The 23,471-nt window shown below is 53.3% G+C and overlaps 1 protein-coding gene across 4 annotated transcripts in view; it reads right to left on the bottom strand.

The window, feature by feature from the left end:
- ABCA3 (ATP binding cassette subfamily A member 3) overlaps nt 1-23,471 on the bottom strand; it is a 41,429-nt gene that overhangs the window by 16,928 nt on the left and 1,030 nt on the right. Inside the window, exons 2-14 of one of the 4 annotated variants that reach the window (XM_010819069.4) lie at nt 16,834-17,039; nt 16,490-16,703; nt 15,660-15,876; nt 14,491-14,561; nt 14,052-14,316; nt 12,988-13,157; nt 12,166-12,331; nt 8,826-9,085; nt 6,683-6,799; nt 6,320-6,440; nt 4,488-4,661; nt 2,288-2,469; nt 277-420 (exon numbers count right to left, since the gene is read on the bottom strand). In XM_010819069.4, the coding sequence (XP_010817371.1) occupies nt 277-420; nt 2,288-2,469; nt 4,488-4,661; nt 6,320-6,440; nt 6,683-6,799; nt 8,826-9,085; nt 12,166-12,331; nt 12,988-13,157; nt 14,052-14,316; nt 14,491-14,544 (1,653 nt within the window). In that variant the 5' untranslated portion in view covers nt 14,545-14,561; nt 15,660-15,876; nt 16,490-16,703; nt 16,834-17,039. Of the gene's footprint in view, nt 1-276; nt 421-2,287; nt 2,470-4,487; nt 4,662-6,319; nt 6,441-6,682; nt 6,800-8,825; nt 9,086-12,165; nt 12,332-12,987; nt 13,158-14,051; nt 14,317-14,490; nt 14,562-15,659; nt 15,877-16,485; nt 16,704-16,833; nt 17,040-23,471 lie in introns of those variants that run through there. The other 3 variants (XM_005224397.5, XM_010819068.4, NM_001113746.1) reach the window with 3 other exon arrangements.

A 23,471-nucleotide genomic window follows, 5' to 3' on the forward strand; every position in this document is an offset into this window, starting at 1 on the left:
CACCCAGCATCTGGGCAGGACTAGAAGGTCTGGAAGACCAGGCATTGCATACAGCGAGCCCAGAGAGCGTCCACTGCCAAGCTGGTCAGAGGTTAAGGGGGGCAACAGCAGGTCCTGACTCGATCCTGAGCCTCCACACTGGGCCCTGGGGCACAGCCTGGGTAGCCGGTGCCCAGGTGCCAGTCAGAGGGCAGCCCCAGGAACCCAGGAAAAGCGAGGCCCAGAGGATGGTTCCTGCCCTGTGATGCCGCGGTCTAGTCCCCACAGGTGTGGCACCTTGGACACGTGCTTGATCTTGATCCCGGCCACCAGGTCCTCAGGCTCAGCTTCAAAGTACTCGGTCCTGAGCACCTTCTCAGGGTCGTCGTCCTCCTCCTCCTTCCCGAGCGCCGTCCTTGGGCGTCCGCACCAGTACGAGGGCTAGAACAGAAATCTCGATTGGCCCAGTCACGTCAGCTCATTTTTTCTTTGCCACACACAGAGCAACCATTGACCGACACGCTGGAGCTGCGAGCCTACCAGCCCCGGCCTCCCCCATGAAGTGCTGCTGCAGAGAACGCACTGCCAAGAGTCCTGGGGTCGGACGGAGACCCCGCGCAGCTCCGCGCCCACTGCCTGGGAAGTGCTGAGTCTGTCCCCTGTTCTGCCACAAGGCTCACTGTGCACAGAGCTCAGAGGTGATAGGAGGGAAAGTAAACCAAGAAACTGAACACAAAGCCAGGTCACAAAGCGGTCCTGCCCAGGGCGATGTGGGGAGGCCCGGCTCCTCTCAGGTGCTCGTGAAACAAACCAGACGCCCGCGGGCCGGCCTCCCTCCCATGGTCTGGCTCCCGCAGCGCAGGGGTCACTCGAGGGTGGCACATGGTTGGCACAGTGGTGTGGGCGGGGTCACAGGAGAGGTGAGCACAGGGCCCTGGAAGAAGCCCCCCAGGGGAAGCCCTGCTGGGGGAGAATATATCACCCACAGCTCCAGCCCCACTCCCCGTGTACCCCACAGCCAATGGGGCGGTTCCAACGTGTCACATTCCATTGGTTTGGGGGACACCTGTCTCTCATTGTAAGAGACTTTGAAATCAGAATGTGTCTTACAGATTACAGAAACCACCACACAGAACAATGGCCAGTATTTTTCTTTCTTGGTGTCAAAGTGATGGTGCCTCTAAGAATCAGGACCATCTTAGATTTGATGAAATAATGGGTGGAGCCTGATGCTGGGAAAGACTGAAGGCAAAAGGAGAAGAGGGCGGCAGAGGATAGATGGTTGGATGGCAGCACTGATTCAATGGACATGAACTTGGACAAACTCTAGGAGATAGTGAAGGACAGGGAAGCCTGGCGTGCTGCAGTCCATGGGGTCACAAAGAGCCGGACACGACTTAGCGACTGAACAACAATGACAAAGTGAGTGGACACTTGATAAAGATTAGTTGAACCAAAGATAAACAATAAAGTGGCTCCTGGCTAACCTAGCTAATCAACAGGAGGGAATTTGTTAACAATTAGGTGGTGCACGCATGAATACTATATAGTTGTTAAAAAGTGAAGCTGGTTGAGAAAAACGCATGTTTGAATAGAAATATATTTACAAATACATTAAAAAATTATAAATATGCACAGATAAAATCTAAAAGTGTATTTGTAAATAGACCCATATGTATATGTACTTAAAATACCTAAGATGTACACTGGGCTTCCCTGGTGGCTCAGATGGTAAAGAATCCACCTGTAATGCAGGAGACCCGGGTTTGATCCCTGAGTTGGGAAGCTCCCCTGGAGAAGGGAATGGCTGCCCACTCCAGTATTTGGGCCTGGAGAATCCCATGGACAGAGGAGCCTGGGGAGCTAATGTCCATGGGATCACAAAGAGTTGGACACGACTGAGCGACTAAGACTTTATAAAACGTACCTAGAAAAAAAGAGCAAGTCTCAAGCATTTTTACATCATCCCCTTTTCTAAGAACAAACGTATAGATGTCAGATGACATACATGCGTGCCGCACACGCACAGGAAACCATGTGAAGAACTACACCTAGAGTGTCAGTGGTGTTCCTCTCTGGGTGGTGGGCTTGTGCTGTTCACTCCAGCAACATGATCAGTTTTGCAAGAAGCTCTGTTACTTTGTGTGCAGAAAACCCAACCAGATATTTTTTGAGGAAGGCGGCTTGGGTGGGGCTGCATACAGGCCCTGTGGCCAGCCAGTCAGTGCCAGCTCCTACTCTCGGACCTGGGCACTGTAGGTCAGGGGATGGAAGGGCTTGGGGCACGCAGGTAGCCATCAGAACTCACCAGGATGAAGAAGTACCAGGGCTGGGGCACGCCGAACTGGCCCGGGAGGACGGCCTCCACATACCAGGCCACAAGCCCGTAGAGGACGGAGTCCAGCAGCAGCATGCCCAGCACCTGCCCGAAGGTGAAGTCGTCGTCCACATTGACGGGACTCAGGAGGTCTCGCCACTGGATGCCTGTGCCTGGAAGACATGCCAGGAGACGGGCCTGACGCGGACCCGCAGGGCAGAGTCAGCATGGCGGCACCCCCGCTCCCAGCAAACCCGACAGCTCTCCCCTGGCCTTTCAGACCAGAGCAGGTCACCAGATCGGTGTCACAGAACCAGCAAAGCTCATGAACTGACGAGAGGGCCTCATGTTTGATTTGCAACATATACGTGTGCAGACGTGTCCATCTACACAACACACCTATACACAGACACACGGACACATGTACACATTCACGTATGAGGTGCATTTAAGACAGGTCTTTTCAGAGAAGGGAAACATGTCAGTGCACACAAAGCTCTGTTTAGCGGTGCTCGTGGTGTCCTGTCTTCTCACTGGTTTGTAGCATCACTGTCCAAAGGATGCCTGGGGGTTTCCGTGTGGCTGACTCCAGGGCCCCTGGTGGAAATGGCTGGTCTTCAGCCTTGTGCTCTGTTAACTTCCAAACTACAAATTTGTCTGTTTTAGGAAAATTCAGTATAGAATTTTGAAAACAGTGTCATCTAGTTTGACTTCTCTTTGCAAATGTCTATTTTAAAGAGCATCTGAGCCCTGGAAGGTACTGTGCATTAAAAAAAAAAAATCCACAGTTTATCGTACACTGCTGAACTAAAAGTCCCGTGTCAGCTGAAGAAAAACATTCTAATGAAGGATAAAGCCACACTGAAGGTTCTTGTGGACATCCACGCCCTCCCTCCTTAGACCACAGCCAGAAAGCCATGAGAAGTAGGAATTGAGGCCTGGAAGAAACGCAGGCTTTGAGCCTGAAAGAGGATGTCTGTGTGGGGTGGGGCTGAGAAGCGGGGTTGTGTTTCCCCTCCTGCTAGCAGAGCAATGCCAGGTCTCCCAGGACGGATGCCAGCACAACACGGGCCATGCGGAAACCCATCGTGTCCCTCCTGCCTCTGCTTAGAGCTGAGGAAGCGGGAAGGTGGGCCACGTCTGGGTCCACGCGCCTCTTCAAGCCCTTCCATGAGAGGGTCTGAGTGATGGGAACGATCAGGGCCTTCTCCTGAGAGGTGAGTGCTCTGCCACTGGAGATCTCCCAGCAGGTGTGGGGTGAAGGGTAAGACCAGGTGCACTTTCAGCCTTCAGAGGAGCCTTGACTCCACGTCAAGTGAAATCTGAGCAAAAACGGGAGCCCCCAGGCCAGCATCAGCCCAGCAGCATTTATCTGACTGCCAAGACACTTTACGCCTAAGCCTAGTGGAGCAGAGTGTAAAGAATCTGCCTGCAGTGCAGGAGGCCAGGGTTCGATCCCTGGGTCAGGAAGGTCCCCTGGAGAAGGAAATGGCAACCTGCTCCAGTATTCTTGCCTAGAGAATTCCATGGATAGAGGAGCCTGGCAGGCTACAGTCCATGGGGTCGCAGAGTCAGACGCGACTGAGCGACTAACACGTGACATTTTACAGGTTAGGAAATGTCACAAAACCCGAGAAAGCCATGTCCCGGTGTGTCCCTTGTTCCTCTCTCAGGTTCCCTGTCTTCATTGCCAATCCCTGCAGGAGGTATCAGGGAAACAGGGGGAGGGGAGACGCTAATTCCACCGCTTTACCGAAAGCTGGGAGCTATTGAACTCACAGACTGAGACCCCAGGCCTAGGAACCCTAAACCCACGAGGCAGGCGGAGACTCAAAGGTGACCAGCTTGAGCCCCACGACCGGCAAATGCAGACTCTCATGTCCAGTGTCTTCCAGCAGTGACAGTTGGTCCCAGGCAGGGCTTCGTGGGGAGCTCAGAGAAGGGATGGGGGTGGCTGATGTCGCGGTGGACACCCTGACTCTCTGTACAGTCTGCCACGTGTCTTTGATCTGCCTCCCTTGTGGCTCCAGCCCCTTCTCCCCGTTGTGAGGACTTGCCTTTCGGGTGCTCAGCTCGTGGAGCTGCGCTGAAGTGGCTGGAGCGAGCATCTCGGGGCTGGAGGGCCCTCTGCTCAGACCCTCTTGGGGCAACTGAACCAGCAAGAGCAGCTATGAAAAGGGAGACTACTCACCTTTAGCTTCAAATTTCCCTATGAGCTGGGCTCCCATCGCCATGGCGACATTGGACAGGAGGCAGGAGAAGAGCTTCTGGCTCAGCGTCATCCAGTTGTACCGAGGAGCAACGAAGAAGTAGGGGATGTAGGAGAAGAAGTAGAGGAAGCCGCCAATGGCTGCTGCCATGTTGGCTGTGGATGGAGAGAGGGCAAGATGGGCGTGTGCACCCCCAGCATCTCCTGGGGCACCAAGGACCCGTCCCTCGTGCGAGCCGCCCGACCCCAGCCTGACATTGGCTGGGGACCGAAGTTCAGTGCTGGGGGGCCCCCACTCAGTCCACAGCCTCTTCCCTTGTTGGGATGCCTAAGCTGCAGGGAACACCACTCCACCTGGGGCGGCACCTGTCTGCCCCATCCCAGGGACCCCAACGTGACTGCTCCACCCTCTCCCACAGACCCGCCTCCAGCTGCCTTTACCTGATGTGACCAACACTGAGCCCTGACTGCCCACTGCGCACCCCCAGCCCTGCCCTGTCTCGTTCACTCATTTGGCCTACAGAGACTCGTCGGACCTGCTCAGTGCCAGGCCCTGGTCCAGGCACCAGGGAGGCAAAGCCCTCCACTTGGGGAGCTTAGGACCAGTGCGTACATAGCTGGTGGAACTGGGGGAGCTTAGGACCGGCGCGTACATAGATGGTGGAACTGGGAGAGTTTAGGACCGGCGCGTACATGGCTGGTGGACAAGAAAGCCAGCAAGGCAGGGATGCTGGGTGGGCACAGCCTGCGAGGGGCAGCAAACCGCTGACCCGGGACAAGATGCACCCTGGGCTGGGGGCTGTGACTGTAACCAGGTGGCCAAGGGAGGCCTGGATGAGCAGGTGACACGTGGGAAGGACCTGAAAGAGGCCAAGTGTCCACAGGTGCTGGGTGGGGAGACAGGGGGCTTTAGTCCATGCAGTGACCCCCACAGACTCCAGCATTAAGAGTTCTTTATGCCCTAAAGATCTGTTGAGGACATCAGGGGCTTCCCTGGTGGTCCAGTGGTTAGGAATCTGCCTGCCAATGCAGGGGACGCAGGTTCGATCCCTGGCTCAGGAAGATCCCACATGCCTCGAGATAACTAACCCCGTCCACCACAGCGACTGAGCCTGAGCTCTGGAGCCCGTGAGTCACAGCAAGAGAAGCCGCCACAAGGAGAAGCCTGCTCACAATTAGAGAAAGCCTCCGTGGAGCAGCGAAAAACCCAGTGCCACCAAAAACAACCAAATAAACAAAATTGGTTAAGGCAGTAAATTTATATGTATTTTACCACAATAATAAAAAAAAAAGAAGTTAGTTACAAGACATGAAGGGCAGCCTGAGAGGCTCCGAGTCAGGTTTAATAGGAGAGATGGGGGAATAACAGGGCACAGTCAGACAGATGATGAACTGAAATGAAGGTCTGAGATCCTCAGATCCAAACATCCACACAGAAAAACCAGACCTAGACCATTAGCAGCCTTCTTCCCAGCAATAAGGGAAGCCCCGTGGCCACAAGCTAATGTTATCAAAGTGCCAAGGAGATGCTTACACTCCAGCTAAACAGCCTTCAGAAGTGAGGGCAAAACAGAGCTCTCTTGGGACACAGAAAGTCAAGGAGAATTAACCCCTTGCCGAGCTTCACTGAAAGAACTGTTCAAGGATGTATGCCAATACTTAGAAAGCTGAATGTGGAGGAGGCGCAGAGTAAAGAACACGTCGGCCCCTGGGTCATTTCTGTTCAGATGCCCTCGGACCCCTGAGCCTCACTCATCCCAAGAGAAACACCGCCATCTTCTGAGCTGGGGATCCCCTAAGACAGGACAACTCACCTTTGCTGAAGAAGGTGCTGACCATGAAGCTGAAGGAGATGGAGGAGACAGCAAAGCAGGCCAGGAAGACCAGCACCAGCGTGGGGTCGCTGTGCGCCAGCACCGCCACGTCCTTCTTCACCTGCGCGGCAGGGGCAGCTGGTGGCGGGGGACAGGGACACAGGGCCACCTCCGTGCCCTCTGTGGGGGCAGTCTCCACCATCGGAGCTGGGACGGGCAGGAGGAGGTGCCACACGGTGCTCCCTCCCACCAGGGCGGAGTCTTGGGGGTCTCCCTGGGGGTGCCACGGATGTCTCTGCCCACCAGCCCCCACCCTGGACGCCTTGCTTTTCATGTCAGACTCCCTTCTGGGGCCGCGCTCACCTTGACACAGAAGAGCAGGGTCATGAAGGAGACGGCGACGAGGAGGAGGAGGAAGAAAAGGAGGAACCATGCAGTCCAGAGCAGCCAGCTGCTGAGCCCCATCATACGCATGTACTCCTGGGGGTGCACAGGATCTGCTGCACTTGATCCACGCTGCCTCCCCGGGCCCCAGTGCGCCCCCACCACGCCACGCCACGCCAGCCCTGGCCCATACAGCCGTGCCCGCGGCCACACGGGGCTGATTTGGCTGAAACTAAGATTAAAAATCCTGCTCCTCAGCCCTGCCTGCTGCAGGTGCCCAGTGGGCCCACAGAGGGGGCGGACCCAGGCCCGTCTATCTGTATGGACTGCGCTGCTCTCGGGGATGTGGGGCCAGGGCCACCTCTCCTGGTGAAGTGTCTCTCCTGGGCCGGCAACCAAGCAAGGCTGATTTCCAAGCTTTCTACTCACAGTTTCAAACGGCGTGAAAAATGGGATGATTGGAACAGTGGCCACCCACACCCCCACCGCTTGGGCTCAGTGACCATTCAGCGTCTGGTCATGCTGGGTCCATCTATGTTATCTGGGGGCGTGTACACATGCAAACACCTTCTCCTGAACTGTGTCCTCGTCCACAGCTGACTGCTTCAACACTGCACCATTATCTTAAAGTTATTTAGGCGCCAAGAGAACAGGACCCACTTCATGAGTTCCCTGAGCCCCTCGTTTTTGCAGCAGTTTAAAAGCTCCAATAATCACAGAGTTGGCACTGCTGAGAATACTCTAAACGCCCTTCCACTGGCACTGCAGACATTGCTAAAGGGAGTGCTATGCTGTGCTTAGTCGCTCAGTTGTGTCTGACTCTTTGCAACCCCATGGACTGTAGCCCGCCAGGATCCTCTGTCCATGGGGATTCTCCAGGTCAGGATACTAGAGTGGGTAGCCGTGTCTTCCTCCAGGGGATCTTCCCGACCCAGGGACTGAACCCAGGTCTCCTGCATTGCAGGCAGATTCTTTACCTTCTGAGCCACCAGGGAAGCCCAAGAACACTGGAGTGGGTAGCCTATCCTTTTCCAGGGGATCTTCTCAACCCAAGAATCAAACCGGGGTCTCCTACATTGCAGGTGGATTCTTTACCAGCTGAGCTAACAGGGAAGCCCCGCTAGAGGGAGAACCTCACGTAAATTCTGATGACTGGCAGAATTAGTGCTGGGAGCTCGCAGGGGACGCAGCTGCGTCCAGGTGTCTGCAGCTACGTCACATCAGTGAGGTGCACTTCATACACCTCCCAGGCCCCCACAAGTCTGCCCAGCAGCTGGACACTCCGGCCGCCCTTGATTACCCCCAGAGTTAGCTTTCTGCTCGCCACATAGGGGAACGTTGACCTACAACGTTGGGGAACGTTGACCTACATTCTCAACAGAAAGAGGATGCAAGCCACACACATAATTCGGAATTTCAGCAGCTGCATCAAAAAAGTTTAAAGGGAGGGTTTCCTGGCAGCCCAGTGGCTCAGACTCTGCGCTCTCACTGTTGAGGGACTGAGTTCAATCCCTGGTCAGGAAACTAAGATCCTGCAAGCCGCATGGCATGGCCAAAAAAAAAAAAAGTTTAAAGCAACAAGTAAGATTAGTTTCAGTGATATGTTTTACTTAACCTGATGTATTCAGAACACTGGCTTTTCAATGTTCAGTCTTTAACATGAAAAGTAAAAAACTGTTAGTTGTTCAGTCATGTCTGACTTTGCAACCCCATAGACGATAGCCCACCAGACTCCTCTGTCGATGGGATTCTCCAGGCAAGAATACTGGAGTGGGTAGCCATTCCCTTCCCCAGGGGATGTTCCCGACCCAGGGATCGAACCCAGGTCTCCTACATTGCAGGCAGATTCTTTCTTGTCTGAGCCATCAGGTTAAGTCTTTAGTGTACAGTATATGAACTACGGTGCTTTATCAGGGTGGTAAAAATCTGGATGGACCAGGCTTGATTTCAGAGAAGCCCAAGATGGGCTGAACCTCGTGGGCATCAGCCCCATGCCCAGCTGCCCTGGTGACCTCAATGCCCAGCAACTGCCCAGGCTGGACAGCAGGACTAAGGACAGGACCGCCTGTGGCTGCACAGAACCAAAACCCAGGGTCCCTCCAGGCAGACACAGAAGGGTTACCTTCAGCTTCTTCTCCTTCTCCTGCACGATGGCCCGGATGATGCTGAGGGAGGTGTAGGTGAAGCTCAGCATGAGCAGCAGTGGAAGCTGGTACTGGATGGCGACCAGGAAGGGGTCGGAGATGAAAGGTGGGTAAGGGAACCGCTTAGCGATCACTGTGAGCTTCTCGAACAGCTGGTGCGCGGAGGCGTTGGCGTGGTGATGCATGATGGCCCTGTCCACCGCATGCTGCACGGCCAGGAAGCCCTCACGGATGTAACCTGCGTGCAGGGGCAGAGGGTGTTCTGGCTTGTGGGGGCGACACGCATGGGGGACATCACATCCCAGTGCAGGTGCTCGGAGCACTGTGGGCACCGAGCTGGTGACGGGCTGAGGTCTCCTGCAGGCCTGCCGTTCGCAGGGGCCGCTCACTCCTCTCTGGCTCCTGAGCCCTCCCTCGACCTTCCCAGCCATCCAGGCAGCATCTCTCTGACCGGCCTCCATGTCATCACATCTTTCTCTGTCTCTCTTCTGCCTCCCTTGCCTGCTTTTAAGGACCTACTGAGATAATATTTATCGACAATAGTCTTGTTCCCTTGAGACCAGCTGATCAGCAACATTCATTCCCATCTCACAGGGAGGCAGGATCCACAGACCAGAGGCCAGCACTACACAGCTCTGTGTGCTCAGTGATCCTTCTCTGCTGGCCCTGACTCCTCACAGGCATCCGTGATAAAACTTTTACAATGAAAAAGAGAGGGACGATACATATTCTGGTCCAGAGCAAGGCCTGCTAGGGGCTGAGCCTACGAAAGAGTGGACACAGCCTCAGAAGGGCGGCCTGGGTCCCTGAGGTCCGAGCCCCGGGGGATGTGGGGTGCAGGCCTGGGTGGCGTGGGCACCCTTGTCCCTAAAATAGTGAGTGATATTTGGAACACCTAATGTCCTCTGACACCAAACTGTCAGCTGCCTCTAGAAAACAGAAAAGCAATTCTATGCCCACCCCCTGCACAAGGTCATCACGTCTGCCATCTCCCTTGAGAGTAAGTGGTTTCATGGCTGTGGTAACAGCAGGCGCCCAGTGAACGGTACCCCTTGCTGTGCGGGGTGGCGGTTTAGTTCTTGTCTTTACAAACACCCTGCAGAATAGGCAACACTGTCCTCATGGGACACACAGGGCCACCGAGGCCCAGGTGTGGAGCCCCCGCACAGCAGGAGGGGCCGCAGCCAAGATGGACCCTGGTCTCCTGGCTTGAAAGCCAGCGTCCCCCAGGAAACACCCTGCCTGCCTCCTGCTCACATGTGGTTCCCCCACGAGGCCACGTATGCTGCTGCAGGGTCTTCACCACCACAACCTCTGTGGTTGCTCAACACCGACGAGCAGCTACCCTCTGTGATCAATCATGGCCCCACAGCTGAAATTTTAATGATCGTAAATAATGCTGTGGGAAACATCTTTGTGTATCTGGATTTTCTCCTTTCAGGCTATTTCAGGGGCTGTGTCTTTATCAGGGATCAGGGGTCTAAGGTATGGACACTTGGGGGTGGGCTTGGGGACAACCCTGGCCTAACTCATGGCAGGGGGTGCGGTGCTGTGTGGCAGCTTCACGTCCTTTCCACGCCTCTCGGGATCTTCGTGGGTTTTTTAAGCTGATGTGGACTAAGGAGTCCTTTATGACGCAGGAAACATTCACCCTTCATCATTTGCTGCAATGTTTTCCCAGTCTCTTGTTTTAAAATCATTGTTCTATCTTTTCCTTTTTTTTTTTTTTAAGCAGATTTCAAGTTTGTACACAGTGAAATCTGTCGTGCTTTTCCTTGGGGAACTGCTTCCTCTATTGCTTCCAAGCTTAGGAAATTGTCCCCACAAACAGGAGGGACAGTGCTGCCCTGGGTCACCGTGGCCAGGGTTTCCTGCCGCTGGCCATAGGCAGTGGGTGTGGCAGCTGACATGGCTTCTCCTCCCCACTCGGGGACCTGCCCGGGGCTCCACTGTGGGGCCTTATACACTTCACCCTGCCTTGCTTGTCCCAGCTCCACTTTCTGATTTAAACCTTTTCCCTGGAACTTTAGCCTGGTGACAGGGCCCTGGCCTCTGAAATGCATCTCCAGAGGCTGGCCGCCTCCTGCAGTCCCAGCTCTGTCTAGGGACATTCCTGGGGTCTTTTCATCAGACTCTCTAACAAGTTCTGCCTCTTGCAGACCTAGGAATTCTACATTCTTTGAAACACCCAGGATGCTGCCTGAAGGTCTTAGCTTGAGGGCAAAGCCTAGTCCTGGAGCCCAGAAACTCAGTTTTAAGATGGGACCATGGTCAGAGGAGACAAACAAGCCAACTACACGTCAGAGTTCCACTGGATAGACCAGTGCACGCCGTGATGGGACAACAAGCCGAGATCTGACTTCTGCAAACACTCCACTGATGCAATGAAATCGTGGACACTTACACAAGGACCACAGAGCTTACAAAACCTATAAAACTGTACACAGAGAAGGGCAGGAGAGAAGGGAAATGCGGAACCTACCCCTAAAGACCCTGTGCAAATCGAAGCTCCTTAAAAACAGAAATGTGAAAGCCCACGTCTCCTGGAAACAGACAGCCTTAGATGTTTTTAAAGATTATTTTGGTCTCTCAGAATCCAGGCTTACTGGATGTCTTCCTTCTACTGCGTGCGTGCAAAGTCACTTCAGTCTTGTCTGACTCTTTGTGACTCCATGGACTGTAGCCCGCCAGGCTCCTCTGTCCATGGGATTCTCCAGGCAAGAACACTGGATTGGGTTGCCGTGCCCTCCTCCTGGGGATCTTCCCCACCCAGGGATGGAACCCTAGTCTCTTACGTTCCTGCATCGGCAGGTGGGTTCTTTACCACTAGTGCCACCTGGGAAGCTCCCGTTCTTCTGCAAAGAAGATCTAATACTCATAAAAAATCTTCCTCCAGGGCTTCCCTGGTGGCTCAGTGGTAAAGAATCCACCTGCCAATGCAGGAGACACAGGTTCGATCCCTGATCTGGGAAGACCTCATATGCCATGGAGCTACTAAGCCCAGGTACCACAACCACTGAGCCTGTGCTCTAGAGCCCAGAAGACACAAGTACTGAAGCCCGTGAGCCTAGAGCCTATGCTCTGCAATAAGAGAAGCCACCGCAACGAGAAGCCTGGGCACCGCAAGGAAGAGTAGCCCCTGATCGCCGCAACTAGAGGAAGGACCACATGTCAATGAAGACCCAGCACAGCCATAAACAAATAAATAAGATTATTAAAAAAACCTTCTTCCAAAGAAATGCAGAGTGGGTTCCCCCACGTGACTATCACCAGCCAGCACCCGGGGAGGGAAGAAGGCCCCTTGAAAGTGCTCCTCACCAGGTTCTCCGCCATCAGGGGACGTGGGCTCCCTGGGTCCTGGGTTTGGGAAGAGTGGAAAAAGGGAAGTGGTGTGCCATCCCTCTGTCTCTTTCAGGAAAAAGGAGCCTGTCTGAGTCCACATGTAGTTTCTTCGTGTGTAACTGAAGCGTAAGTGGTATTTCACCTGCAGAAGTAAAGAGAAAACCAAGCATTGTCAGGGGTCTGGCCAGAGGAGCAAACGTCCACGCCCAGTGTCAGGGGGCTGGGGGACCTTTGTTCCTGTGACCTCAGCACTACCCCCCCAACAAGGTCTGGGTCTCAGGAGGTGGGAGGGAGTGGTCCTGCTGGGGCACAGGGAGCCCGGGGGCATCTCTGCACCACCCATCACCACCCTCCTCTGCGTCACCAATGGGAACTCCACCTGTGACGCACCACCGCTGACCAGCAGGCCTCCAGCGTAAGGCTGGGGATCCGATGGCTTCCCAGCCTTAATGCCGGCAGGGGAACCAGAAAACCTTTCTTTCTGTTTGTTTAAACGTGTGACTGAAGTTTTAACGCTATGTGGCACCAAGTTCCAAGTATCTGTGGCTTTCCTACTTGTCCTATTTGATTCTGTCCAGGGAGATCAGTAATGCCTTTTACAGAACAACGGGACAGTGGGGCCACAGCGACAGTCCACAGCCACTGTCCTCAGGCGAGGCCTCTAAAACTTCTGGATGCAGGGGACAGTCACATTTGTTCCCAGGCAGGCAGAGCGTCTGTGGGTGGGGAGGGGGCCATGACCACCAGCAGCCTGGCTCCTGGAGAAGCAGCTGGTCTCTTTGGGGCTGGGGTCCTCACCGCCAGCGGCAGGGGGTCCCGGCTGTGGTTGAAGGTGTGCTCAAACACCAGAGCGGCCAGCACATTGGTGGAGCGGTTGTCGTATCTGATGTAGTCCTCGAAGTCCTTCTCGGAGGTGAAGCCGCGAGCTATGGGGAGAAGGGGCGCCTGGAGTTGCCCAATCGCCTGCTCTGCTTGAAAAAACTGCACCTTCAGATCAAGGACTAAAACTCCCAAGTTTCTCTAGCACTTTATAAACCTCTCCTAAGACTCCAGGAGGCTTTTGTTTCTGGCAGAGACGGGCCGCAGTGAAGACTGGCAGAACCTCACCATCCACGCGGGTCCTGGGCTTCGGGAAGCTGAGAACTGGAGCTGGGCCGGCAGCAGCGCTGAGTGGTGACCGGCCCCTCTCTGGGGGTGGCTGCCCTGCCCTGGATTCTGCAGCCCACCTCAGTCTCTCTCTCAGAACCGTAACGGTAGGCTTTAAAATCCCAAGGGGGTGTGAACGTACAGTCTGTTCAGGGATCTCTCTCATCCAGACTGCGTTCCACGTGAAGGATTTGACTCTTAATCCCCCAGGGAGGAAGCAGAAACCTTGCCCTAAGTGCTGGCTGCACTGGACTGTACAGATCAAGGGAGGGCGGTGCCCAAACCAAGGGCAAGAGAAAAGGGGAGATACTCTCGGTTCTGAGAGCACAGACCTAATGAGGGCGGCTGCACGTTTCCTGGGGATGTCCCTTAGTGGGCTTCCTGCTGACCTTTGTCAGAGCCGCCCTCACCAAACCACATCCCAGGAGAGGTCCCTGGCACTGGGCACTGGAAACACGCCTCGCCCTCGTGACAAAGAACTTCTCTGGGGTACGTGGATGCCATCTCCACTCGAACAGCTGGGGGCTGCAAACCCTCACGGCCCTGGTTCCTGCTACACCGAGACTCCACACGGCCGAGGGATTCGGGCAGTGAGGCCACGATGGGGGCGGCAGGGTCCACCCAGCCGCTTCCCGGCTCCTGCACCACCAGCCCTGCCCTGAGGCCCAAGCCTAGCAGCGCTCCGGACCCCGCCCCCCAGGCCCCAGACACCGCACCTCGCAGGTTGATCACCAGCGCCCTCTGCACGCTCTCCACCACTGTGCGCACCGCCTCACTTTGGGATGGGATGTAGGCCAGCTCCCAGGTGGCCCCCGGGGGAGGGAAGCTGAAGAAGAGGGGCAGCTCTCGGATGGACTGGCTGGGGTAGAGGGTGGCATTGGGCACGTTCTCTGACTGTATCTTCAGGCGGAGCCAGATCAGGATCCCAGAGAACAGCAGGGGCAGAAAGAGCTCCAAGAGGGTCACCAGCACCTTCCGCTTCTGGGGAGAGACGGGACTTCGGGGTGAGGGAGAGCACCAGAGCCCCTCCCACCGATGCCCCTCCACCAGGCCCCTCACCACCCCCTCAGCTGGAGGTGGAGGGCCCCGCAGCCCCTCCCACCGATGCCCCTCCACCAGGCCCCTTGCCCCCAGCACCCACAGAGCTGGGCCCACCTGCAGAGTATAGTTCTTCCAGAGCAGCAGCGCCAGCTGCCTGAGCACCGCCATCCTCGCTGGAGGGGCCGCTAGTCGTAGATCAAAGACAGGGTCAGGGTGTTGGTGAGACGAGAATGGTGTTGGCGGAAGGTGGGAGGTAGGGGGACAGTTGGTCCTGAGACACAGACCCTCAGCACCTGTCTGTGTCCCAGTCTGACTCAGACCAGCTCCGGGAGGAGGGGGCGCCAGGTCTGTTCTGTCCTGTTCTGTGAGTTCCAGGAACACACGCCCTGTTAGGAAGCTGACTTAGTTTCTTTTGGAACCAGCTGCACCGTGACCACCAGAGTGGCAATCGTGATGAATGCTATTCACACGTTCTCTGCAGTTGATATGAATGTGCTGTCTCTCTCTTTTTTTTTTTTTTTCATTTATGTGGATATGCCGGGTCTTACTTGTGGCATATGGGATCTAGTTTCCTGACCAGGGATGGAACCTGGGCCCCCTGCATTGGGAACGCAGAGTCTTAGCCACTGGACCACCAAGGAAGTCCCTGAATGTGCAGTTTCTTGGCCGAAACTCAGATTGATGGAATCCCAGCCCTGACACTTTACTCTCCACCATCCTAGGACAGTAAAAGCAAAGTCAGCTCAGAGTCCTGGCTGTGGGCTGATGTCTGAGAGCTGGAGAGGGCTGTGGGGGAGCAGTGAGGGCCCTGACCCGGGAGCCGACACCACAGGACACAAAAGTGGCCGGAGGGCGCGTGCTCTCCCGCCTGGAGCCCTAAGGACCAGTTTTTCCTGCTTTAACTGTGAGCAGTGGCCTGCGGGCCTCCACCTGACAACACTGATCACTTTCCTCTAGAGAGAATCTACCTAAGTCACTTGTGAAAGTTGATATTTTTTCAACTGGAGGATAACTGCCTTACAATGTCATGGTGCTTTCTGCTGAACAAAAACGTCAATCGGCCGTAAGTATACCTATGTCCCCTCCCTCTTGAACCTCCTCCCACCCCGAATGTTCTAATTTAAATCCAGCACACGGAGCTGGGAGAATCTGATGCGAGATGGATCACCAAACACAGAGACAGCAGAAACAAGAACAGAGGCTTATCAAGCTCTCCCTAGATTGAGGGAAATCCGCCTTCTGAGACTGCAGTGTGAGAAGCAGAGACACGGAGCCACACCAACCTCTAGAGAAGGAGGGAGTCGGAGGAGCTCAGGAAGGCCCCAGGGCGCCCTCAGCTAGAAGCACGTGGTTCCAGAAGCCGCAGGCATGAAGGCCGAGGCTGGAGCTAAGGTGGGCGGTGAGGCCAGCAGAGGAGGGCGGCCCGAGAGCTCCTGGTCACCGTCCACGCCAAGGACGCAGCTGGAGCGCAGAGGGGCCCTTCACAGCTCCAGGTCCTGCCTGTGGGGAGAAGCGCCCATGACTCACAGGAAGAGTCCTGGGTGTGACCAGCCGGCCCCACACTCACACGGACCCAACACCGCCCATCAGGAGGGTCAGGACGTGAGGGAGACTCAGACAAATGGCTGGAAAATCCTTCCCTAGTTAACCCACTCCAACACTACAGCCCAGAGAACCCACCTCCAGACCCAGTGCTCACAGAGCGAGAGCTCATTTGTTTTCTGAAACAGCCAGTTTTACTTCTGTCTCTAGTTAGTTGAAAATCATTTTCAGGAAAGCTCATTTTTAAATTAAACTCTTGCTTTAAAAAAAAAATGTGGCTGTCCGTATCTATCTAATGGTAGTTCCTCAAAATGTATGCTTTAAAGGGCACTCAATAAATATTAATAGAAAACACAACTGCGAGAAGTTATTTACAAATTAACTTAAAATATGGCTTTTCATTAACCACACAGTTAAAATACGAAGCGATTAAAGCTAAGATAGTATGAAGTGCTATTAAGCAGCAACTTAGTAAGTCATCCGAATTCTTTTAGAATTAACAAGCTGGAAAACCTGTCTTAAGAGAAATCGTAGACCATTAATAAAAGAGTAGTTGTGTAGCGTTACCCACGAAGGCCTGTGGTCTGCGAACAGTTTCAAGAACTGGTTCAGGCTAAGCTGGGGAAGGGGTGCCTCCAGAGGGGCTGGTCATCCGCACGGCTGGCTGACGGGCGCCTGGTGAGGCCAAGACAATTGCTCCTTGACCAAGAGCGGAGGGTGAAAAGGTCACAGTTCAAAGACGTCTTCTGGACAGAGGAGCCAATGACTTCCTTTTCTGGAAAGGTCTGGCCAAGAAAGGACATGTCCCCAGGCTTAATCCCACCTCTCCAGGAGCAGGGGGGCTGGGAAGGCAGAGAGACAACCCGTCCAGCTTCCCATGAGCAGAACCCCGGACAGTGGCGCCGGGGAACTGACCTGAGTCCCTGCAGTGGCTCCTGGCTGAGGCCTTCCTCTGGGGCTACGGGAGGTCTGGCTGGGAGGAGGTGGCCCCGCACGAACGGCTCTGGGGTGGGGCTGGCAGGCTTCTGGAGTGCAGGGGGCTGACCTTGGAGCTCGGGAGCACGGACGCCTCATGGGACATCGGGAGGGGCCCGGGGCTCGCTGGCATGACGCTCCGGCACCTTTGGGCAAATGGGGGAGGGGGTGGGCGTCAGGGCATAATTCAAAAAATAAAAAAATAATCGTAAAACACCTCTCACTGAGTTAGAAAATCAAAGTGCAAAAGAGATCGCAAGCAGGTTTACTTCAGCAGAACCAAATACTCTCAAAGAAACTTGGATTCCCGGAAACCAAGAACTCTGGAGAGGCACTGTGTTCTTTCTTCTAGTGCCACAAACCATGAGAGACTTTCCTTTCCTATTCTTTATATTTCAGAACTTCCTAACCCAGCCCTGGCTCTGGTACCCTCCTCCTTTCTCAGATGAGGAGGAAGCGACTGTCCCAGGATCCCACCCCCCCGGTCTGTTTTTACCACGGAACCCCTACAGTCTTATGTACCCTAAAAGCAGCAAACACCACTATAAAATCTGTACATATTTCCCCCAGAACCTAACACTAGAAATCCAAAAGAAAGCATATCCCTGGAGCCTCACTACCATACATAGTATGTATTTCTTTTTTTAATTAATATATTTGGCTGTACCGGGTCTTAGCTGCAGCACATGGGATCTTTTTTAGTTTTAGCCGTGGGATCTAGCTCCCTGACCAGGTACTGAACCTGCTCCCCCTGCACTGGGAGCACAGAGTCCTAGCCACTAGACCACCAGGGGAGTCCCATTGTATGTATTTCTGTCTCCCCACATGGCTCTGCGCCAGCTGGCTCTATCTGAAGTCTTCCTGAATGCCATACCAGTGGTCTGCTCTGTCTGAGCGCAAAAGGAATTTAAAGCAGGAGATTCCCAGAATTACAAAATCTGGGAAGCTTTCTGGTTATGAAAGCAAATGTACACGAGGAAAGGAAGTTCAAGTTCCTCAAAACACTTGAGGCCGCGGCACTCAGAGTCTCCCAGAAGTGGCGGCGGGGTGCAGGGTGGGGGATGGTGCTGGGATCCAGAACCAGCCCAGGTGGGTCCACTCCAGGCTCTGCCCGCAGAGCCCCTCAAGAACATCTGAGGACTTCTCACTGGGCTCACTTCACACCTCCCGGGACGGAGCCAGCAAAGGAAGGGAAAGCTCTTTCTACCACGGAAAGGCTTGTTTGCTTACTGTTAAAACATTAAACATTACACAAATCATTGACTATTTCAGTGTTTGCTTTTCAGGTGAGCAATTGAGCTGGTTCAGAGTGAGTGCAGCCGTGGGCTGCTCACTCCTGAGCATGCTCTCGAGGGTGCACCAGGTCCCTCTGAAAACCATGCTCCCAGTTTGGGAGCACCGTGTCGGGTGCGCGCCAGCACGTGCTGAGTCCTGATACCTTCCTTCCTGATTTGGGGACTTTTTCACTATGGGCTTGAATATGTCCTCCAGTTTCTATGCACCCAAGCAAAAGAAGCTTTTATCTCTGCATACACAGAACAGAATGGTGGGAAGTATTCTTGACTGGGAAATCCCACGGATGGAGGAGCCTGGTGGGCTACAGTCAATGGAGTCATGAAGAGTCAGACACAACTTAGCCACTAAACAACAACAAAACACTTCTGGAAAAGGTCACTGCCAAGCGGGCCTCAAGGCCAGCAAGAACTGGACAGGCCCCTGGGGCCCGGCACATAGCGTTCCATCACATGTTCTGATATGTCCCAAGCTTGGCACCTGTTCTTCCACAGAAGCCAAGTCTGCACAGGCGTGGAGGGAGGCATGGCTGGGTGGGAGGGGTCTCAGCAAGGCCAAGGTGTGAGATCCCCTCATCATGGAGAACAGACAATCACAGCTCTGCCCTCTTGAACACAGATGCAGAACAGAGAGAGATGGCCTTGTTGGTGACGTTGGCTGGGTCTTGGTGCTTTTCCTGAGGACCAAGGTGGGCAAGGGCCCATCTCAGCTGGGAAAGCATTTCCTGATGGACACAGGGAGCCCACAACAGTCAGCGGTTTTAAGCCTATGTGTGTACCCACTGAAGAAGGCACGAGAGTACTTGTGTGCTGGCGGAGCCTGAGGCCTTGCAAAAAAGCATTTACTCATCCAGCAAACACTTGCTAAGTGCTTATGTGTGGTGGGCACTTACATCAGGCACTAAGGATTTGGAAATTAAATTCAGTGTTCTTAATCCAAGGAGTTCACAGTCTGCAAATGCTCGCATGGACTGTAATCGCTACGTGCTGAGTTGCTTCAGACTGTGTTCTGAAAAGTTGTGTTCAACTCTTTTGCAGAGCCATGGAGTATATATAGCCCGCCAGGTCCCTCTGTCCGTGGAATTTTCCAGGCAAGAATATTGAAGTGAGTTTCCATGCCTTCCTCCAGGGGATCTTCCCAACCCAGGGATAGAACCCATGTCTCTTGCGTCTCCTGCATTGGCAAGCAGGTTTTTTACCATTAGTGCCACCTGTGATCGCTACAGCTGAAGCCAAATGAAGCATCACACGATTATGGAGGAGCTCCGGACTGTGTGCGTGTGTGTGTGTGAGTGTGTGGCTCTGGGAAGGCTTGCAGGAGCTAACACAGAAGACCAGCATCGGGTTTCTTTTTCCTTGGGGTGGGGAGGGCATCCCGGATTTTGTGTGTGCGTGTGTGTGTGTGAGTGTGCATGCGTGAGTGTGTGGCTCTGGGAAGGCTCGCAGGAGGTTACACAGGAGACCAGTTTCCTTGGGGTAGGGAGGGCATTATAGGATTCTGGAGAAATTAAAGAGTGTGTGTGGGGAACAGACAGAGAAGGCAATGGCACCCCACTCCAGTACTCTTGCCTGGAAAATCCCATGGACGGAGGAACCTGGTAGGCTGCAGTCCATGGGGTCACTAGGAGTCGGACACGACGGAGCAAATTTCCCTTTCACTTTCCACTTTCATGCACTGGAGAAGGAAATGGCAACCCACTCCAGTGTTCTTGCCTGGAGAATCCCAGGGATGGACGAGCCTGGTGGGCTGCTGTCTATGGCGTTGCACAGAGTCGGACACAACTGAGGCAATTTAGCAGCAGCAGCAGCAGCAGTGGGGAACAGAAAGTAACTCTGAGTAGCGGGGGAGGAGCAGCAGGGACTGAATCAGGAAGGGGAGTCAACCAGGGCCTTGGGACTCTCTGCCAGGAAGGGAACTGGGGTGGAACCTGGGTGGGGGCGGAGAGTGGGTAGAGGGGTATCCAGAAGTGCTGTAATTCTGCTCGAGGGTGTTCTGTTTTGCTTAATCTTTTACCTAGTACATGATCTCTTAAATTGTGAAAATATCTGATTCAATGGATTCCACAGGTGAATGTCCCAATACCCCCAAGGAACATAAAAAAATCAGACTGAAAACAGTAGGCATATGTATAGAGGATGGTTCCCAGTGAGCCCCACTGCTGGTCTTCAAGCATGATGGGAAAGACAATCTGGAGTAAAGGAATGGTGAGAAATTCTATTTTAGAAATGAGGGAAAATTTGGTTTTACTAATATTTAATACAGGGACGCACCCTGGCACTCTTGCTGGCCTGTGTGTCAGTGGCTGCGGCTCCCTGATGGAAGAGGGGCTCTGTCATCACTCTGTGACACGTGGTTGATAATGGGCCCTCGCCTGCTGGTTTACTTGACATCTCTCAGGTGTGTTGGAGTTTACACACTTTGGGATATCGTGGCTTTAAGCAGACCCTTAAAGAGCCAAAGCTTTATGATACTTTGCAGTGATTTGGTGAGCGTCTCTCATGAGCACTTAGAACTTAAGAAGGAAATATACATTTTCTTTCACGAGAAGTTTTAAACCTGGAAATCTTTTTCTTTTTTCTCTAGTGACAAAGGAGTGCAGCAGACTGTCAGTTAGCTTACTGGTTTTAAGCCAATGCACTCAAATCTATCCCTTCAAGGAAAAGGTGAAAATGCGTGAGTTACAGCTTTTCAAAATAACCTGTGCTGAGAACACAGCATTTATGAACACAGAGTCTGGGGATGTTTACACCAGCGCGTGATAGTATTGCCACAGATGCGGCAAGAGCACCATTACGTGAACACTTCCACCTGAACAGCAAAAGCTTTAGGAGCCAGAACGTCTACCCCACACCTGAGAGCCCCTGAACACTCAGCAGCCCAGATTCATCAAGAGCTCTGGCACAATTGGTGGCTGGGATTGACAAATAAGTATCAGGCGCACAGCACAGTCTGCATGCCTTCCTGAAGTTCACTGTGGACCGCTAGAAAACCAGGAACTGACAGACAGAGAACTCAGAACCAGACTTGCAGATGCTGGGCTCAGGCCTCACCAAGAGTTCATAAATGGGATGTAGACTTGATCACCTGGCTCTCTTTTAAGAACAGCATACATTTGTGCAATAGATTTCACGCTATTGAAAAAATTAATCATGTTCACTTTGCCTCTATGGTTCTATGGACATGGTTCTATGTCCATATTAAGGACAGTAGCATATGGCTATCTTTAAAAATTTTACTTATTTACCTATTTTTTGGCTCTGCTACTGCACAGCATGTGAGATCTCAGTTCCTTGACAAGGGATCGAACTCATGACCCTGTGGAGTCTTAACCAGTGAATCACTGGGGAAGTGCCCATATGGCTATCTTTTCTAATAAATGTATTAGAAACGTTTTATTTTCTAATAAATACATGGTAGTGCATGATCCAGTTCTTTTACATATAGCAGTGCCCCGGAAAAGAGCTTCTGGACAACTTATTCACACAACTGGCCCTTCTGTGGATAAGGTAGGAACAAATCTACAAGACGTGGTCACGGCCCCAGGGCCCTGTAAGGCCAGGTTCAAGGCCATGCTTCAGGGACATGGTCATCTGGAGGCCCAGATGGAGACCTAGTTGGTGAGTCTCACACTCAGTGCCATGATCTGTGGTGGCGGGCTCCTCAGAACCACATGGCTCTGAGTTTGCACTGAAGCTCCCAGCAACAGGTGATGGGGTATATTTTTAAACCAAAGGTGTGGCCCAGAGGAGGCTACAAGGAGAGAGTTCCACAAAGTCTATGCCACCTTGGCTGCAGCCTTGGTCTGCTTTGCCGTCCCACTAGCCTTCTGCCTCTCGAGGTGCAGGAAACGAGGTAACAAGGCAATTGAGCATCCCCAGAGAGAGGTAACCATGGATCTTCTGTAACAAGCAAGGCAGCAAGCTCATTAGCTCCTGCAACAGTGCCTCTCTGCCCGTTGACTCCAGATCTCTCCAAATGTAGGGGACGACTCAGCAAGGCAGGGGGACAAGTACTGCCCAAGTCTCCCAGGACAGGGATGGACATCGCCTAACACTTTCCTGGGGGTAGGGCATAGGCCTGCTGTGATTTTTGTCGGCTTGGAGTATCATCCACTATTCCAGCCTCTGCTTTCCGAAATCCTTCCTATTATTTCCCAGTCTAGTCCTCGCCCCTTCATGCAGCCACCACTGACAACCCTGACTGGTTTGGGGGTTCATCTTGGCTGCATGATGGAATTTTCTGGAGTGCTTTAAGATAGAAACTGATACCTGAGGCCCACCCCTGGAGATTCTGGGCTGTGGTGTGGGCCTGGGACTCTTTCCTGGGAGATTCTAACCTGCAGCCAGGGTTGAGACCTTCTGTTCTTGTCAAAAGCCACCCCTCCACCTCTGCACACTTGCAGCAGCTTTTCTGGATATCCTGTGTGGCACTTATCTCATTCTGTTTGAGGTCAGTTACTTGGGAATAAATAATTTCTTTAGCTCTATCCCAAGGTCCCCAGTCGTGCACAGAGTCTTGCCTACCACTCTCCCTAGAGTTCTAGACTGCTCTGCTCCCCCCCACACCCCTAAAAGCCTCAAGAGCAGAGGAGTCTACTGTTATTTCAGGAAGTAGGGCTGGAGAAGAAACTGCCAATTAGGGAGTCTTACCTGGGCCTTCCCAGTTGAGACTAACTGAAAACAGGTTCCCATGAGACTTCCTGGCATATACACTGTGGAAAGCTAGTGACTTAAAAAAATAAAACAACGTGAACTCCCTGTCTTGTTCCAAAATGCTGTTTCATCAGAAAGGTGATCGATAACCTTAGAGAAGGGATGATGTCATCCTGTTTGTTGAACATAATAAGCAACTGTTCAATTAAAAAAAAACAACACCCTGAGAAGTTAAAAAAGGTAGAGGGGATTCCCATGGCATCAGTTTTTACCTGTTTTCCCTTTCTTTTACTTTTCCAACGACCTTAACTTTTTAAAGGAAAACATCCTTAATCTTAAAAAAAGCAGCACCAAAGTGTTTTGAATCAAATGATGCATGTGCTCAGGAGAAAAAGAGCCTAACTCTTCCACCTGCACCTCCCCTGCCTGGGTCTCCACACTGCTCTGAGGTCTCATCCGCTCTTTCAACAAGCATTCCCGGAGTGCCTGACATGTGCCAAAGTGCTGGCTATGTGCCCCAACAAGAGCCATTCCGTGCCTTCAGGGAGCTCACAGCTCAGGAGGCAGAGGGGCAAACAGAAATAACCCTAGCAGGTAACTGTCTTTAATCAGGTGAAGTCCCAGGAAGTGGGG

Source organism: Bos taurus, chromosome 25 (genome assembly GCF_002263795.3).
Source record: "Bos taurus isolate L1 Dominette 01449 registration number 42190680 breed Hereford chromosome 25, ARS-UCD2.0, whole genome shotgun sequence".
Lineage (NCBI taxonomy): Eukaryota > Metazoa > Chordata > Mammalia > Artiodactyla > Bovidae > Bos > Bos taurus.